At 34.3% G+C, this 17,621-nt stretch overlaps 1 protein-coding gene across 4 annotated transcripts in view; it reads left to right on the top strand.

Moving 5' to 3' along the window:
* The window catches only part of DECR1 (2,4-dienoyl-CoA reductase 1), a 59,817-nt gene extending 48,225 nt beyond the window's left edge, over nucleotides 1-11,592 (top strand). For all 4 annotated transcript variants that reach the window (XM_074269981.1, XM_074269970.1, XM_074269962.1 and 1 more), the window contains 4 exons: nucleotides 2,504-2,576; nucleotides 10,292-10,438; nucleotides 11,251-11,313; nucleotides 11,414-11,592. In XM_074269981.1, the coding sequence (XP_074126082.1) occupies nucleotides 2,504-2,576; nucleotides 10,292-10,438; nucleotides 11,251-11,313; nucleotides 11,414-11,470 (340 nt within the window). In that variant the 3' untranslated portion in view covers nucleotides 11,471-11,592. The remainder of the gene's footprint in view (nucleotides 1-2,503; nucleotides 2,577-10,291; nucleotides 10,439-11,250; nucleotides 11,314-11,413) is intronic.
* The last annotated feature ends 6,029 nt before the right edge of the window (nucleotides 11,593-17,621 follow it).

Raw genomic sequence — 17,621 nt, 5'->3', positions numbered from 1 at the left:
TTGTGTGTTCCTCCCTCCCTTCCTCTATCCCTTCCTTCTCTCCCTCCCTCCCTCCCTTCTTTTCCTTCCTTTCTTCCCTTTTCCCCCTTTCCTTTCTTTACCTCCTTTCCTTTCCTTCCTTTCCTCTTTTTCTTTCTTTCCTTTCTTTGTTTCATATTTTTGCTGTTTACTTGTCTCTGAGAATATATAAATAAGAATGTCTCACAGATTATAGCCTAAAACCATTGCTTGAAACAGACTCTATACATTTCCTTCTTTTTATCTTTCAGTACTTGTATGATCAAAGATCCCAAAGCATATGTTATTAAATGTGAGCAACAGATAATCTCTTGTTTCTTTACCATTCATTGACCTTGAATCCCTGAGAAGTGAGGAAATTAATGAGGCATTTCTGACATAGATTTGATCAGACTTTTTCTGTTTATTTATGGGAAGCTGGAAAGTTAATTTTTGTTGTTTCACCAACTGATTTGTGAATTCTGGCATTTTTATAACAGATAACATTTATTTGTAGGACTGGCTACAGCATGTTCTTCTACAGAATAAATTTATAGTATATATATCTTTAATTATCAGTATTTTACCTAAGATATGATTGATTTTATTTATGTTCTTTATATCTTGCATATCTAAATTTTACATATGAAGGGATTTTTTATTCCTAGTATACTAGAAGACTTAACACACATATGCCCATTTAGAGAATATTTGCTACTTAATGATATAGGAATAAATAGAAAGGTTGATTAGTTGTCACCCTCAAAAGATAAGACTCTCACAGTCAGTATTGTATTTATTGGACTATTATAGGGAAATACAAATTGGGAATAAATTGGCCACAGCTTAGTACTAATGATAACTTTTACTCAAGAATTGGCATAAATTTTATAATCAAGGAGATGTATAATCATAAAAGAAGTTCTTCACATAGATGAAAACAATTCCTCCTTGAATCTACCATTATTATCTGCCTTCCATCTCTTTCATACCCCCTATTTCCCTTTGCTTTTTATATTAGCTAAACAGAGATTAAGAAAGCAGGCATTTAGCAATTGAAGGTAGTTATAGGAAGGGTACACTAGCAACTGAGGCAGCTAGGTGGCACAGTAGAGTACAAGGCCTGAAGTCAGAGAAATTCATCTTTCTGAATTCAAATCTATCCTCATACTCTTAGTAGTTGTGTAACTGTAGACAAGTTACTTAATCCTATCTGCCTTAGTTCTCTCATCTGTCAAATGAGTTGGAGAAAAAAATGGTAAGCACTCTGGTATCTTTGCCAAGAAAACCTGAATATGGTCACAAAGAGTCAGACATGACTAAAAAATGACTGAAGTTCAAAGGTGTTATGCATATGGTGAGCACTTTGTTTCATTAAATTGATGAAAATGAGTCTGCAAAGTACTAACTTCCATGGTCTTGGTGGCGGTAGGTACTGTGCATCCTTGGAAAACAGATTTGCTAGATGTGGTGGTGTATGCCTGTATTTCCTGATGTTGAGAAGGTCTCTTGTGCTTGGGAGTTCTGAGTTTCAGTAAAACAAATTTGGCATTTACTTGGTGATCCCTCAGGAGAGAAGAGGGATAAATTGGCAGGTTAATTAGAGAGCATTTCAAAGTTCCTGTGCTGATTAGAGTGAGGTTGGGCCTGTGAGTAGTCCCTGTATTTCTAGTCTAGGCAAGATAGGAAGACTTAATCTATGCATATCTTTTCATTTTATATTTATTTTTAAAATTTTCAGTTCCAAATTCTCTTTCCCTCATCCCTCCCACACCAGTTGAGAAATCAGTACCTTTTTTCCTCTCTTTGCCTAAATGCTATGACTGCATTAGTACCCTGGATATCTTAGAATCAGCCAGAATCAGGATAAGCAAAAGTCTTTATTCTTGGTCTTCTGGGGTCTCTATCAGGGGATTAGATATAGGAATCTCCACACCTCCTTTCTCTCTCTCTCCACCACCAAAGAATGATCCCTCTTGTCCTACTCCACCCTCCAATGCCTCTTTTCATTCACTGTATACACCCACAGATTGAGTTAGCAGAATTTAGTAGGGTCATCCTCCAAGCATATGTTAATAGAGAATTGTCCAATTGGTAATTAACCTTAAGTGCTAGGTTGTCTTAAGTTAAGTGCATCTGCTCAGTTCTAGCCCTTTATACCTAAAGATAGGTTTATTTAAGAAAAGAAGTTTTAGATAAAATGAGAGGTAAAATTGGCACCAGAAGTAGCAAATATGAAATAAAGTTGGGAGAGCAGTACCAAGGAAAGACATTTGGAAGAATCCATTAAAGGAATGTGCCATGAGGCCTAAACATGCTAGATCCATACAGGAGTTTAGCAGACTAACCATATTTAGCTATAGTAAGAAGAAAGATGCTATTAAAGGGAAGACACTATGAGGAGGGAGAGAAAATACCTTCATAGTGGGCTTAGTCCAGAGAAGATCAGTGCCTTTTTTAAGGAAAATTTGTTTATTGATTTCCTATTCTCTGTGATAATTTCTAGGTCTCTTGCAGCTGAATGGAGTAGATATGGCATGCGATTCAATGTGATACAACCAGGACCTATCAAAACTAAAGTAAGTCTTAGTTAATGTAATATCATGATGCATATGGAACGTAAGAATATTGAATACCTGCCCTTTTATTTAAGATGTTGTAGAAATGACCTTGGGCAATTAATTGCCTTGTAATATTGAAATATATTAATATTGAAATGGCTACATTTGGTTATCTAGAATTTTAAAGTAAGAACAAATTAAAAAAAAGGTGAAGAGTCAACAAAATTTATATTAAATGCATATGTATTTTTCATGCATTTTGGTAGTAATTTCAAAGTAAAGCTGACATAATTATCAGTATTTAGGAAATCGTGTGGTTTAGTAGAAAAAGCAATGGATTTAGAGTCAGGAGAGCATAGGTTTCAGTTCAACCTGTGCTTTCTACTCTCTCTATAACCTAGCAAGTCAATTAATCTTGCTATGCTTGAAACTATTTATCTGTAAAATGGACTAAATGCTCTCTTTTTCGAATATATGTTTATTTTTAACATTTATCTAAAAAATTGTTGACTCCCAGTTTCTCTCTTTCCCTGTTGTCTTCCCTTGTCCATTGAGAGGCAAGCAATATATCCATTATCCTTAGATTTTTTAATGATTCCTTTCAGATTTGAACATTAGGTGCTTCATAAATCTAACTTGGCAGAAGATGTATCTTCTACTGAAAATGATATCAGCCCACAGCTAAAATTTAATACTTTTTGTAATACACCAGATGAGAATTTTTTTCTGGCCTTTGAAGGCCTCTACTAAGTGAGAATCTTGTTACTTCTATCAATATTGCCCACTTTTATTTTCTTTTTAAATAGTACCTTTTTATTTTTTAAAATATATGCAAAGATAGTTTTCAATGTTCCCCTTTGCAAAACCTTGTGTCCAAATTTTTCTTCGTCACTCTGCCCCCTTCCCTAGAGAGCAAGTAATCCAATATAGGTTAAAAATAAAGAATTCTTCAAAACATATTTCCACAATTATCATGCTGCACAAGAAAAATCAAATCAAAAGGGAAAAAATGAGAAAGAAAAATTGAGCAAGCAAACAACAACAAAAGATGAAAATACTATGCTGTGATCCACATTCAGAACTCATAGTCCTCTTTGTGGATGCTGATGGCTCTCTCCATCACAAGTCTATCAAAACTTGCTTAAATCACCTTGCTGTTGAAAAGAGCCATATCCATCAGAATTGATGGTCACACAATATTGTTGCTGTGTACAACATTCTCTTGATTCTATTCATTTCACTTAGCATCAGTTCACTTAATATAAAGTCTCTCAGATCTCTCTGAAATCATCCTGATCGTTTTTTATAGAACAATAACATTCTATTGCATTTATTTGCCCACTCTTTTGTAGCTCTAATTCTCAAGTTGAAATCTTTTCTGTAACTTCTTCCTATTGCTCTTGATTAATCATCTTGTCCTATCTAAGTCTTCATTTCTCCAGGCTAAATATCCTCAGTTCTTACCTTTGGTTCTCACTTTCAGTTGTTTCAGTGCATTAGATTGTGCATTCTTGAGGACAAGGATTTTTTTTTTTTTGGTCTTTCTTGGTATCCACAGTACTTAGCAAGGTACTAAATACATAGTGGACGCTTAATAAATATTTATTGTTGACTGATTGACTTCAGCTAGTACTAGCATATTCATCAGTGATTATGATATGGTCTCTACCCCACATACTTTGTGATTCAGTGACACTGACCTTGCTTATTCTTTTAGCAAGACACACCCATCTCCTGAATCCAAATATTTTTACTTATAGTGTTCTATGTCTGTAATTTCTATTCTATTCTATTCCCTCTGTTTTCCTGGCTTCCCTGCCTTGCTTCAAGTCTCATCGAAGGCCCCACCTTCTGCAAGAAGCCTTTCCCACCGCTCTGCAGTCTTCCCTTGTATAATTAATCTATAAGAGATGTGTGCAGTTTCTTCCAATAGACTGGGAGCTCCTTGAGAGAACAGACTGTTTTGTCCTATTTTGTATTGTTTTTACCTTTCATCATATCCCCAACTGTTAGCACAGTGCCTGCCATATAGAAGGTGCTCAATGAATGTCAGACGACTGACTAGAGGAAAGGCTGAAAAGGGATAGCAGAACTTGAGGCAGGGAGACCAATCAGCAACTATTGTAGAAGTCCAGGCATACAGTAAAAAAGGGCTCACACCTCAGTGCCAGACAAGAGGAGGGGTGGTGCAAGAAAGATATTCCAAAGCTAGAAATGAAAGGACTTAGCAACTGGTTAATATTGGAGAGTGAGTGATGGTGGAATAAAGGGTGATATCTAGTACTATTCTTTCTTTGATTCTGATCTTGTACTTGACAAAAATAAAAAAGCTCATTTTGTTTATGTTAGTATTCTTTGCTCCCTTCAGCCCATTTGAGATTTTGGTTATCCTATTTTCATTTTGGATTATGCTGCATATTTGTATGTAACCTGTCAACTAAGAGATATGTAGTATGTGAATTACCATGTGAAGTGCTAGAGATACAGAAAAAAGCAAATTCTAGTGCCAGGACACAATGTGTTAACATTTATGTACATACAAAGCATGTTTATACAAAGTATAAAATGGATTTATATGGGAAATTATTCCTCAGTTACTTTGTGTCTATTTTCTAAACATGTATTTAAAACTTTTTTTTTAAGTTGATGCCTTTTTTCATATCAAGTCTAGTCAAGTCAACAAGCATTTATTAAATTCCTACCAAATGTCACTTAATGAGCTAACTAAACCTGGGGGAAAGGAAAACAGTGCCAATTCTCAGAGATTTCAAAATCTAATGAGGGCAAGGAAGAAGATAATGTACAAACAATTACATACATTTAGGCGCAATAGGAGATGAAACAGAAAGAAAATATTAGCATTAAGGCGCACTCAATAAAGACTCATTTACATTTATCCCTACTAATCTCATTTTATTAGATCTGTTCTGTCATCAAATCTGGTGAGATGTCTTGGAACTCTAATTCTGTTACCCATCCTACTGACTGTCTCATTTTATGACTTTTGCTAATCCTCTTATCTGTGTCTTCATCTATGCTACTGATTTAATCTTTTTTCAATACCACTAAGCCCACTGCCTTTTCACAGAAGATGAGATATTAAAAGATACTTGAAAGAAGCTAGAGGAGCTAAGAGACCGAGATGAAGGAGACAATTCCGGCATAGAGGACTACCAGTTTCAGTTGGAAGATAGAGTGTTTTGTGTGAGACACAGCAACAAAACAATTTTCTGATCACAGAGTATATAGGGGTGAGGTACATCACAAACATTTATTGTTATGATGATCTTTACCTTAATCATGAGCTTTTCCTTCTGACAAAAATTAAGCAAAACCAGAACAACAATCATATCTGACAGCATATACTACATTCTATCTCCACAATGCCGCCTCCTAACATATCTCCAACAAAAGGAGAATGGAGGAACATTTCTTCTTCATATCTTTTCCAAAAGTAAGATTCATCAAGATAATCATATGGAATTCAGCTTCTCCACATCTCTTTTTAAAATCTGAATTTATTGATGAATTTACTGTGCATTCACATTAGTCTTTTTCCTCCTTATTGGAATAATGTATGTTTATATCTTTGTAAATTTTTTTAAGAGATTCCTATCATCCCTCTTGGGCTTCCTTTACTTTCAAAATAATGGGCCCCTGAATTTTACCTAGCTTTACTCTGAACACTTGATATCTGTTCTCCCAAAATCTAAGGTATGTCAGATTATTCACAGATTAACTCTTTCTTCTCTGTCACAAAATCTATGAAGGAGTGATTACTTGTCTTCCGAGTTTCCTGGTAGTACACTATTGCTCCTTGTTGGTCAAAATTAGCTTTATAATCGCCATTCCCCTTATTAAGTACTTCCAATTTTTGAGGGATGAAGTGATCATTAAACCAAATTACAAATTGAATAGCTATTCTGATCTTTCCAAAAAAAGAACAGCAAGAGATGGCTATATGATTACAATCTTCTCATTACTACAATATTGTTCTTCCATGTTAAATCTATTTCACACAGTCCTCAATGAAGATCATCTTAAGTTTCAATAGTATATACTAGTACTGAAACAATGCTATTTCTCTTTCTATTTCAGTTAATTCTTATCTAAATGACCTCTGTCATGTTTTTCTCCCCATGAATGAATGTCTAATTTTTTTTTTTAAATCTATAATGTTGCTACTCCCTCCTTTAATCAAAAATAGGAGTTTTTAACCTGGGATCTGTTAACTTCAAAAAAACCTTGATACTCATGTTTCAAAATGATTGGTTTCCTTTGTAATCTTATGTATTTTATTTTGTTTTATGCTTTTAAAAATATCCATCCTTGTTTAGGTTTCACTCTGTTGCCATCAAGTTCCATAATACAAAAAATAATTGAGAAGCTCTGCTCTAATTTCTTACTTCTTGTTGTTTTACTCTTCATATATTATCTTCTAGTCAGGAGGACCTATTTTTCATTTAGGCTTAGTGATATTGACAAAAGTCAAATTTGTCTCCTTGCATTGGAATTTTATCAGTAACTTAGATGAAGGCATAGATGGTATGTTTGTCAAATTCTCAGAAGACAAAAAAGAGAGATAATCAATAGATTGGGTAATTAGGGTCCCAAAGCTTAATGTACTAAAATATCTTATTAAGTTCGAATTGTAATTTAATAAAATGTTTTAATAAAATGAGATTAAATAAGAATATACTTGAAATAATTCATGGGTGTTTAAGAAAAATGATTGTACCAGTACAGAATGATGGAGAAATATCTAGAAAGCAACTCAGTAAAAAAAAGGAAATTAAAAGAAAAAACTTGGAGACCTTAGCTGACTGGGCAGTATGAGTCAATATTCTGTTAACTGTCAAAAAATTGAATACAAACTTAGACTCTTTCAGCAGAAGAATAACATCTAGAGTTGATAAAAAGCACTATCTACTGTTAGATTATATTGAAGATCTTGTGTATAAGCCACGTTTCAAAAGAGACATTGGTAAAGTGGATTGCATTCACATGGGGATGAAGGATGTTGAGGGGACTTGAAACTGTATTACTTACGGACTATCACTTTTTATTATCCATATTTTGTGCCATTAGTTTTACTACTCTTGTGCTTTTTGTATATTAAAGCATCCAGGTTGTTCAGTGGATTAAGTACTGAGCATGTATTTGGGAAAAGTTGAGTTTCAAATCTGGCTTCACATATTAGTTGTATGATCCTGGACAAGCCACTTAAACTCTGTTGACTTCAATTAGCAGCAACTGTCTTGTAATGATCAAATACTTGTAAAGTTCTTAGCACAGTATCTGACACATGGTAGCTTGCTATAGAAAGGTTAACTATCGTATTCATCGTTATTATTCATTGCAAAGTACTTAATAGTGCCTTACACATAGTAGTGCTATAGAAATGTTCACTATTATTATTCATTGTAAAGCACTGTGCATAGTGCTTTGTACATGTATGGTGGGTGCTATAGAAATGCTTATTCCCTTCTCCTTCCTATTCCCTTGTGTTTTATTAGGCCTTGGTCATCCTTTTTTCTGCTTAATTTTTTCACCTGTGCTGTATCTCTTTCTCAAATTTGTATGGACAGTGTTCTGTCTGTCCCTTCCTTGTCAATTCAAACACCTCTAGATTAGATCTACTGTTCTCCAGACAAGGTATTTTTACTGAATATTGTTAAATGCACGCCACCTAGGAATACATTTATTTCCCCATCTTTTTAACTAACTATGATCATTGAATAAGAATCTGATGGACTATATCTAGTCTGATTGATTTCCTAACTACATAGGAGGAAATGGCATAAAACAATCTATTAAATACCTACTTATATTCAGAATTGTGTTTAGATCTGTGCACTTGCTAGGTATATGAATTTGGGCAAATGTCTTAATTTCAGTTAAGGTTAAATTTAAGGTTAAGTTTTTCCTTAGTTTCTTCATCTGTAAAATGGGATGATTGGACCATTTAATTTCTGAGGTCTCTTTTAAGCTCTTACTACTGTGGTCCTAAGCATGGGAGTTCTAGAGGCAGCTTAAATGACCTCTTGAAAGATAATTGTTTAATTTTCAGTTTCAGCATATATACTTGGAAATTGGCAAATTGTACAGTTGATTTATAGCATCGTTAGTAATCTAGACTTAAGAATATAATGGGTAAAGTGTCGGTAATATAGATTAAACTTAAAATTGTATAGTTCATACTTTTTTTTTTCAGATAGGTGGTTGTTAAATATTTACTAGCACACCCATGTTCCTATATGTCTTAAACTTTCTGAGCCTCAAATTTCCTAATCTTTTGACTTGGGAAGAATAATACATGTACTATCTTCCTCATAGGGTAATTATGTAAATTTTAAAGTACTAAATAACATAATTATTATTCCCCAAAATTATTATTTATTTAAGAACTCTTAACACATGATGTGTTTCTGCATCATTGTTACTATCATTGACCATTACCCAGACATTAGGGCTCCAGTATACTAAAGATTTATTGTCTTTTATTGATTGAGATGAAATTATTTTTCATCTTGGCCCATTCCCCCATATAACTTAAGTCAGAAATTGTTTTCTAAGTGTGTATTTTATTTTTCCCCCCATTTCCCAGGATCTAGGTGATATTTTTTTTTCTTTTATGGTTGGCTCATTTCTGCTGTTATACTTTAAATTAAAGAAGAAAAGAAATTGTCTTGCAAATCTTCCACATTTGAATTGAATTGCTTTTTTCTTCCTTCCTTCCTTCCTTCCTTCCTTCCTTCCTTCCTTCCTTCCTTCCTTCCTTCCTTCCTTCCTTCCTTCCTTCCTTCCTTCCTTCCTTCCTTCCTTCCTTCCTTCCTTCCTTCCTTCCTTCCTTCCTTCCTTCCTTTCTTTCTTTCTTTCTTTCTTTCTTTCTTTCTTTCTTTCTTTCTTTCTTTCTTTCTTTCTTTCTTTCTTTCTTTCTTTCTTTCTTTCTTTCTCTCTCTTCTTCTCCTCCTCCTCCTCCTTCTTCTTCCTCTTCTTCTCCATCTTCTCCTATCTCCTCCTCCTCCTCCTCCTCCTCCTCCTCCTCCTCCTCTTCCTCCTCCTCCTCCTCCTCCTCCCTCTTCTTCTTCTTCTTCTTCTTCTTCTTCTTCTTCTTCTTCTTCTTCTTCTTCTTCTTCTTCTTCTTCTTCTTCTTCTTCTTCTTCTTCTTCTTCTTCTTCTTCTTCTTCTTCTTCTTCTTCTCTCTCTCTCTCTCTCTCTCTCTCTCTCTCTCTCTCTCTTTTTGCTATGTAATGCTGTTATGTGCATCTGTAGATCAATTTATAGTTTTCAGAATACTTCGTGTACCTTCTCTCATTTGAGTCTTACAACAAATCTATAAGGTTCTTTAGACAGGTACTTGTAATAAGTGGCAAAACAGAGGGCATATGTACTTTCTAGTCAAAGACTAATAAAAGAATTATCCTTTGATTGATTCTTTCTCTAGAACTTCAAAGAATGAATAATCTATTCTTGTAGCTTCATTTAGTCTTTATTTATCCATTTATTTACTTGCTATTCATTCATGTATTTGTATTTGTATATATGTGTCTAATGCTCTCTCTCTCTCTCTCTCTCTCTCTCTCTCTCTCTCTCTCTCCCCCTTTCTCATATGTTTATTTTTAATTGACTAATTCACTTGAAAGGGGAATGGCAAGTTGACTTTTTTGTTTGTTTTCTTTTTATTTTCCCCACCATCATGTAGCCTAACTTTATTTTTCTTAATTCCTAAGGGTGCTTTTAGCCGCCTTGACCCAACTGGAGAATTTGAACAGGAAATGATTGAGAGACTTCCCTGTGGCAGACTAGGGACTGTAGAAGAAATTTCAAATCTTGCTGCTTTCCTGTGCAGTGATTATGCCTCTTGGATTAATGGATCTGTAAGCCTGATTTTTCTTGTTTTTTTAAAATTTAAAAAATAGCTAAGATTTGATCCTGAATGTGCCAAGTGTGAGATTTTTACATACACACATGTACATACACACATATACATATATGTACAAATACACACATCTTTATATATACACATATATATGGATATAAATATACACATTTAAACTTAAGAATTCACCTTATTTAAAATATTTAAATGTTTGTATATATTTCTTTTCAGTCTATAATTCATAATTTGATATTTATGAAAACATCTTAATATATTATATTAAGTACTGTATAAATGTAGGCAATTGTGATTCCTACTAGTAGTATGCAAAGTGTTATATGACAATTAATTAAGATGATGATAATAATGATAGTGATAGTAATGGTGATGTCTGTGATCTGGATTTTCTGAGTATTTTACTCTATCATCACAGATCACATTCCCTCTTTACCTTTGTAGATCATCTTTATGAGTTGTTGTGGAGGCCTTCAAGTGCCTGGGATTTCCTCTATATTCCAGGTTAGGTTGTAGAGTAAAACATTGATAGAATATCATCCATATTATCATTATTGTCATCATCATTATTATTGATGAGATAATATTTATAAAGTACTTTGTAAATTTTAAAGTATCAGTTGTTATTATTAACATTTTTATTGTTATTTTAACTACTACTACCACTACCACTCAAAAGAAACAATTTTTTAAAAAATTTAGGCTTTGAGTGAGCAGTCTCATTTGGGTTTTCTAAATAGAAAAAATTAGGAAATGCCAAGTTTCTTCTTATTTTATTCCATTATATTTTTCTAGATCATTAGATTTGATGGAGGAGAATATGTATTTTTGTCAGGAGAATTCAACAGCTTAATGAAGGTAATGTTATTTCCCAGATCTGATATTCATATATGCTGTTACTAAATCTTAGTAAATCTTTATTGGATCACATATATTTGTATTTTTCTTTTTATGCTAGGTAACCACACAACAATGGGACATGTTAGAACAACTAATCAGGAAAACAGAATCCTAAACGTACCCTCATTTTAATCCTTTGGTAGCAGAAAACATTGGAGCAAAATAAACAGTAATTTTAGTTACTTTTTCTTTAATCATTTTATGTAACACATCCAATAAAAAAATCTTGTCATGAGAGATTGGTGTTTAAATGTCAAGTTTAATTCCAGTCTGTGCTCTTTGAATAATATGTCCCTGTTATTCTGAGACTGAAATGGTTTTGTATGTGATTATGGAAAACCAAGCACCATAGCTTCAGCGTTCTAGGTAATTTAGGTAGAATGCACAATCCTACTAATTATCCACAAAATTGAAGTAGTGCTTAGGGGGCTGAAATTGCTCATATTTACTGTCTTAATAAGATACAAGTGAGTTGCAATCTGTGGCAATGGAGGGAGTTCCTAAACTGATGAAATCCCTATATTTAATATGTGGCCTATTTCCATTGGCCATTTCTATATGAATACTTTCCATTTAATGTTGCTGTGCATAGATTTCCTGTTGGTTCAGCTCTTCCATCCTTAAATTTGTATGCATTAGAGTGCATACTAAAGTTCCATCTTTATATAGGTTTATAAATTTATGAATAGATATTTGTGTGCTTTAGGAACAATTAGTTTTTGTTTGAACCTCTTAGTCCATTTTTATTTTGCCATTTCTCTGAATGTTTATGCACACTTTGCCTCAGTTTCCTCATCTTCATACAAACTGTGTTTCTCTACTTACAGATAGAATATCTTTAGCTACAAACTATGTCACTTTGTGTTAAACTTTGTTTTGTAACCTTCATAATTGATCATCAAACCCTCTTTTCTTTCTGTTTTACTTAGTCTCTCAGATTTTTTTCATCATCATATATTAGAAAAATATTGGATTAGGAAACAAAGTTTGGAAAAATGGCAGCTCAAAATCAGCATCAAGGACACTCCATTCTGCCTGTAATGAAATTTGGAGCATATTTTTCTTTTCACTTAATAGTATTTTATTTTTTCCAATTACATGTAAAGATAGTTTTCAACATTCACTTTTATACCCTCTCCTCACCTCTCTTTTCCTTAGGATAGCAAGCAATTTGATATAGGTTATATATGTACAATCTGTTTAAACATTTTTACTTATTAGTTATGTTGTGAAAGAACAAAAGGGAAAAACCACAAGAAAGAGAAAACAACAAAAAAGTGAAAATAATTTGATCTGCATTCAGTCTCCATGGTTCCTTCCCTGGAGGTGGATAGTATTTCCCATCTCAAGTTTATTGGAATTGTTGTGAATCACTGTGTTGTTGAAAGGAGTTAAGTCGCTCATAGTCATCACACAATATTGCTATTACTGTGTACAATATTCTCCTGGGTCTGCTCACTTCACTCAACATCGATGCATATATGTATTTCCAGGCTTTTCTGAAATTAGCTTGCTAATTTCATGATTTCATAATGGAGCTCTGTTTTTAATATGTATCTTAAATTTCATCATTATATGCAGTGCCCAGATAAGAAATTTCCATTTTACTAATGCAGATTGATACATGGTTTTTAACTTGGTTTAGAGCAGGAGTTCTTGACCTGGAGTTCATGGAGAGTTTTGAGAGGATCATGTACTTGCATGGGGGAAAAAAGTTACATTTGTCATTGAATAAAATTTATTTCCTTTACAATCTGTTGCATTTTATTTTAATTTTCTTAAATTAATTAGAAGTAATTATTCTGAGGAAGGATCTGTAGGTTTCACCAGACTCTGCCATCGGCATTCATAACATAAAGTTCACTAGCTTGTTTGTAGTCACATGGCCAGGAGATGTTAGGATGGGGAGAGCTTGAACTTGTGTCATCTTGATTCTGGTAGTCGGTTAGAATGCTGTTTCTCCTTGTCCCTTTTATGTATAGTACTCATTATATTCTAACACCACTTTCTCATTCCTTACTGTGCTAATTCTCTTTCCTAATTCTGAAATTCCATTTACATTTACATGTGAAGAGTGCTTTTTCCTGTCTTTTTTTTTTTTTTTTTTTTTTTTTTTTTTGCAAAACACTGCTCAGAAAAAGTAATCTCCTGTGATTGACCCCAGTGTGCTTTCTGGATGTCACTGTCATTGAGTACTCTTGGACTCTTTATTATAAACAGGTTGAATATATCCATATGACTCAGCTGTGTGATTAATTGAATAAATTTTGATTTACTCAGTTAATTCCAGAAACCAGTTTTATCTTGATTTATAATCTTAACTTGGTGATACAGAAGACAGAGCACCAGAGCTGGAGTCAAGGAAACCTGAGTTCAAATTTGACCTCAGACACTTACTAGCTGTTTGACCCTGGACAAGTCAGTTTATCTCAATTTCCTCATCTGCAGAATAAACTAGGGGGAAAAGGGCAAACTACTTCAGTTTCTTTGCCAAAAAAATCCCAAATAGGACCCATGAAGAATCTGAAAAAAATCACTAAACTATCAATTAAACTAACTTTAGGAATTCCACAGGTAGAAATAGATTAGGTAGAACATGATTCCATTCAAAAGGGATGAGAAACTTGCATTCTTATTATTCATGGTCCTCATAAAACCATGAAAATGATGAATCTTCCAGTAGATTCCAAAGTCCATCTGATCCATTCAGAGAAATTTTTTAAAAACCCATTAAAACACTGCTACTTTTATTTTTACTCTTCAAATGCAAATATTAAATGAATTTATCTTGAATTTAAAGTTATATCATATTATCAGAATCTAGTATTTGGAGGTTAAACACCTTATTCCTTTTGTTTTTGTTAGATGAAAGAATATCATTTAGGTATTCCTTGCTAGACAGTAGCAAACAAAGACCCTGGCAAGTCAATACATCCATTATCTCATTTCTGGACATGATTTGGTTACTATTATCCTAATATGTACAGGAAATAAATGTGAAGAACACCTACATTTTACCATGTTTTTAAAAAATATATACTAGTAGTAGTTTTGGAGGGAAAGAAGGAGGAGGGGAAGAGGCAGAAACACAAACAGAATCGCCTGTTAAGCAGCCTATGACAAGATTAGAAAAAGCATTGGTTAAAGCTAAGAGAGAGGGACAGGATGTAAGTGATTTTTATACATGCATATCCTGTGATTGAAGAGATTGACTCTTTAGGTCAAAAAAGGAGAAGATATATATCTTTAGATTTGAATAAAATTAAAGATTTGAAAAAAGGTTGTACCCTTTATGGGGCTACATCAGCTTATGTTAAAATGTTACTAGATGGTTTGTCTTATGAAGTCCTAACTCCGAATGATTGGAAATCCATAGCAAGGACATGTTTAGAACCTGGACAAAATCTGTTGTGGCTTGTGGAGTTCCATGAATTATGTAAGATCCAAGTCAGATACAATTTGGAAACGGGAGTTAACACACAATTCACTTTTGAGCAATTAGCTGGTGAAGGTCCATATGGAGAGAATTCAGAACAGATTAATTATACCATAACAGTGTATGAGCAAATTGCTAAGGCTGCAATAAAAGCTTGGGGTTCCCTCCCCAGACAGAAAGATCGGGGAGAGGCTTTCACTAAAATAGATCAAGGTCCCAATGAACCTTTTGCAGATTTTGTGGGACGTTTGCAAACTGCTGTCAAAAGAACTATTAGATAAAAAAATGCAGCTACAGAAATAATGACCAGACTTATCTGGCTATGGAAAATGCCAATGAAATCTGCAAAAGAATTATATGGGGACTAGACAAAGATGCTTCTTTAGAGGAGATCATAAGACGCTGTGCTACAGTGGGGACAAACGCTTTTTATACCCAGTCTATGATGAATGTGGAAAGACAGGGTCCCTCCTGCCAAGGGGCTTCTAGAGAAACTCATCAATATTTCCAATATGGAAAAGTTGGGCATTTAAGGGCTCAATGTAGATATGGAGATAGAGTGAGAAGACAGGATGAGAGAAAACCTAAAACCCCATGTCCAAAACGTCACAAGGGCTTCCACTGGGCCTCAGAATGCAGACTGACTCAGGGAAATGAGAAGTGGGGCCCACCTCCAAGATATCAATCAAAAGATAGGTGGGGCATAATGGCAACTGAGGTTACACCCAAAGATCCGTTAGAAGGTCAGGATTCTGATTTGATCAACCAGCAAAAAAGCAATCACATGGCAGAAAGGGATTACCTGATAAGTCAGCCAAAAAGCAATCAGATAGCAGAAATGGATTATACTTGGGGAGAATACAGGCCTTTTAAACCAACAGGGCAGTGTCCAGTGCAAACAGCTCCAATGTAATTCCCAGATGATGAGAAGAGATTTAGAAAGTGGTAAATAAGAGGAAATTAGAGAGGGAGAGAGGGTTTGCTTGTATTTTAACAGACAGAAGGAAACAGATGGAGAAGGGAACAGATGGGTGGCAATAAGCACCTGGAGAGAGACAGAAAAAGAGAAAAACTTCAAAACAAAGGAGAAGATCTAAGAAACATCTGACACTGAAAGAGCATGGCTGATAAGGAGACTGTTAAAGATTCCCTAACACAAGATAAGACTGTTAAAGAACTTTAAAAACTTGCAGGAATTATTGTATTTTTGGCACATGAACTAATGGACAATGGATTTATGGACATGTATAAATTCTCAACTTATGATTATTTGATCATGTATTTGTTACATCACTTCTAGCATGTGTTATGTTACTATGTGTTTATGTAATTTATGTAATTATGTGTAATACCTCCCATATTGATGGATTAATGTTTCAAGGTCATGACCACCCTGTGTTCTAAATCAAAAGAAAGGGGGGATGTTAGGTTCTTACTAAGTGCTAATGAGATAATGAGATATTAGGTTCTTACTAAGTGCTAAGGTGGTACTTAACAATTCTCTAGCTCAGAATTCACACCTTTAATTCAAACCTTTAAGGGAGTTTTAACCTTGAAGGAATACTTTAAAGAAGCAAATTCATTGGCTGTAGGAGTTCCCACAAGTGCCTGGGAGTACTCACAAGCCCATTCTCTGGGAGGATAAAAAGAGGCAACATTGAGCTTGGAGAGCAGTCTAGACTGGGACATTGAGTTGGGACAGCAGTCTGGATTGAGTCAAAGAGATGTCCCGTGGATTTGCAAGTCCAGGAATTCCACCCTTTTGGAGGGGAAGGCTCCAGAAGCCTCCCAAGAAATCTGCTCACAGAGGAAAAGATTATACAGAAAAGAAACCTCCTCCCAGAGAAGGATTATAACTTAGAGACAACAGAACTTTACATTTTGGCGCCCAACGTGGGGCAAGGACTTATTCTGAGCCCTTCAGAGGAGCTAGCCTGGACCTTCACATTTGTTGTTTAATTATAACTAATAGTTGTTTTTTAAAGGAAAAGATAAATAGAAAAATAAGATTACTAGGACATTACTTATAGCCAATTTCATTTCATTTCAGACTTCTATAAATGAATTGTATGTGTGTTTATATATGTGTATGTATGCATGCATGTACATAATTTATATACATGTATGGCAATCTTTTATATTGGATATATACTTAATTTTTTATTTTACCTACTAACAGTAGGGACAGAGATTTGACTTTAATATGCAATAGTAGCAGAGATTTTAAAAAACATATAAATTTGAGGCAGCTAGGTGGTATAGTGGATAGAATATCAGCCCTGAAGTCAGGAAGACTTGAGTTCAAATCTGGGCTCAGACACTTAACACTTTTCTGGGTGTGTGACCCTGGCAAGTCACTTACCCCTAGTTGCCTCAGCAAAAAAACAAAACAAAAAAAACTTTTTTTTTTTTTTTTTTTTTTTTTGTATTTTTGGAATACAAGTCAGAGATAACAAAGGCAGTGAGATAGACAAGGAGACATGAGCATGTATAGTTAGATCTTAATCCCCTTTGTGCCTGTCCTAAACTCTAAGGCCTTAGCTTTGATGCTGTTAGTAGTTTGGGTCCAAGTTTGCAGTGGAGGGGAAGAGGCTGTGGCTAACCTGTAAAGTTTATAAATTCATTAATAGAGAAATGATTGTCTTATATTAACTGGCTGATGTTGACATCACACTTGGCTGTGTTGGACCACTTGGAATACTGAATTACTTAAAATTTACAATATAGGCCAAAGTTATAGTAATCTATGATACAGATGTTCTTAATCTGGGGCCCATTAACCCCACTCATCCAGCTTCCCCCACCCAAGATCTATGCGTAAATATCAGAG

This window comes from Sminthopsis crassicaudata, chromosome 1 (genome assembly GCF_048593235.1).
Source record: "Sminthopsis crassicaudata isolate SCR6 chromosome 1, ASM4859323v1, whole genome shotgun sequence".
Lineage (NCBI taxonomy): Eukaryota > Metazoa > Chordata > Mammalia > Dasyuromorphia > Dasyuridae > Sminthopsis > Sminthopsis crassicaudata.
Note: the sequence above shows the minus strand (reverse complement) of the source record. Positions and strands in the feature narration are given on the sequence as shown.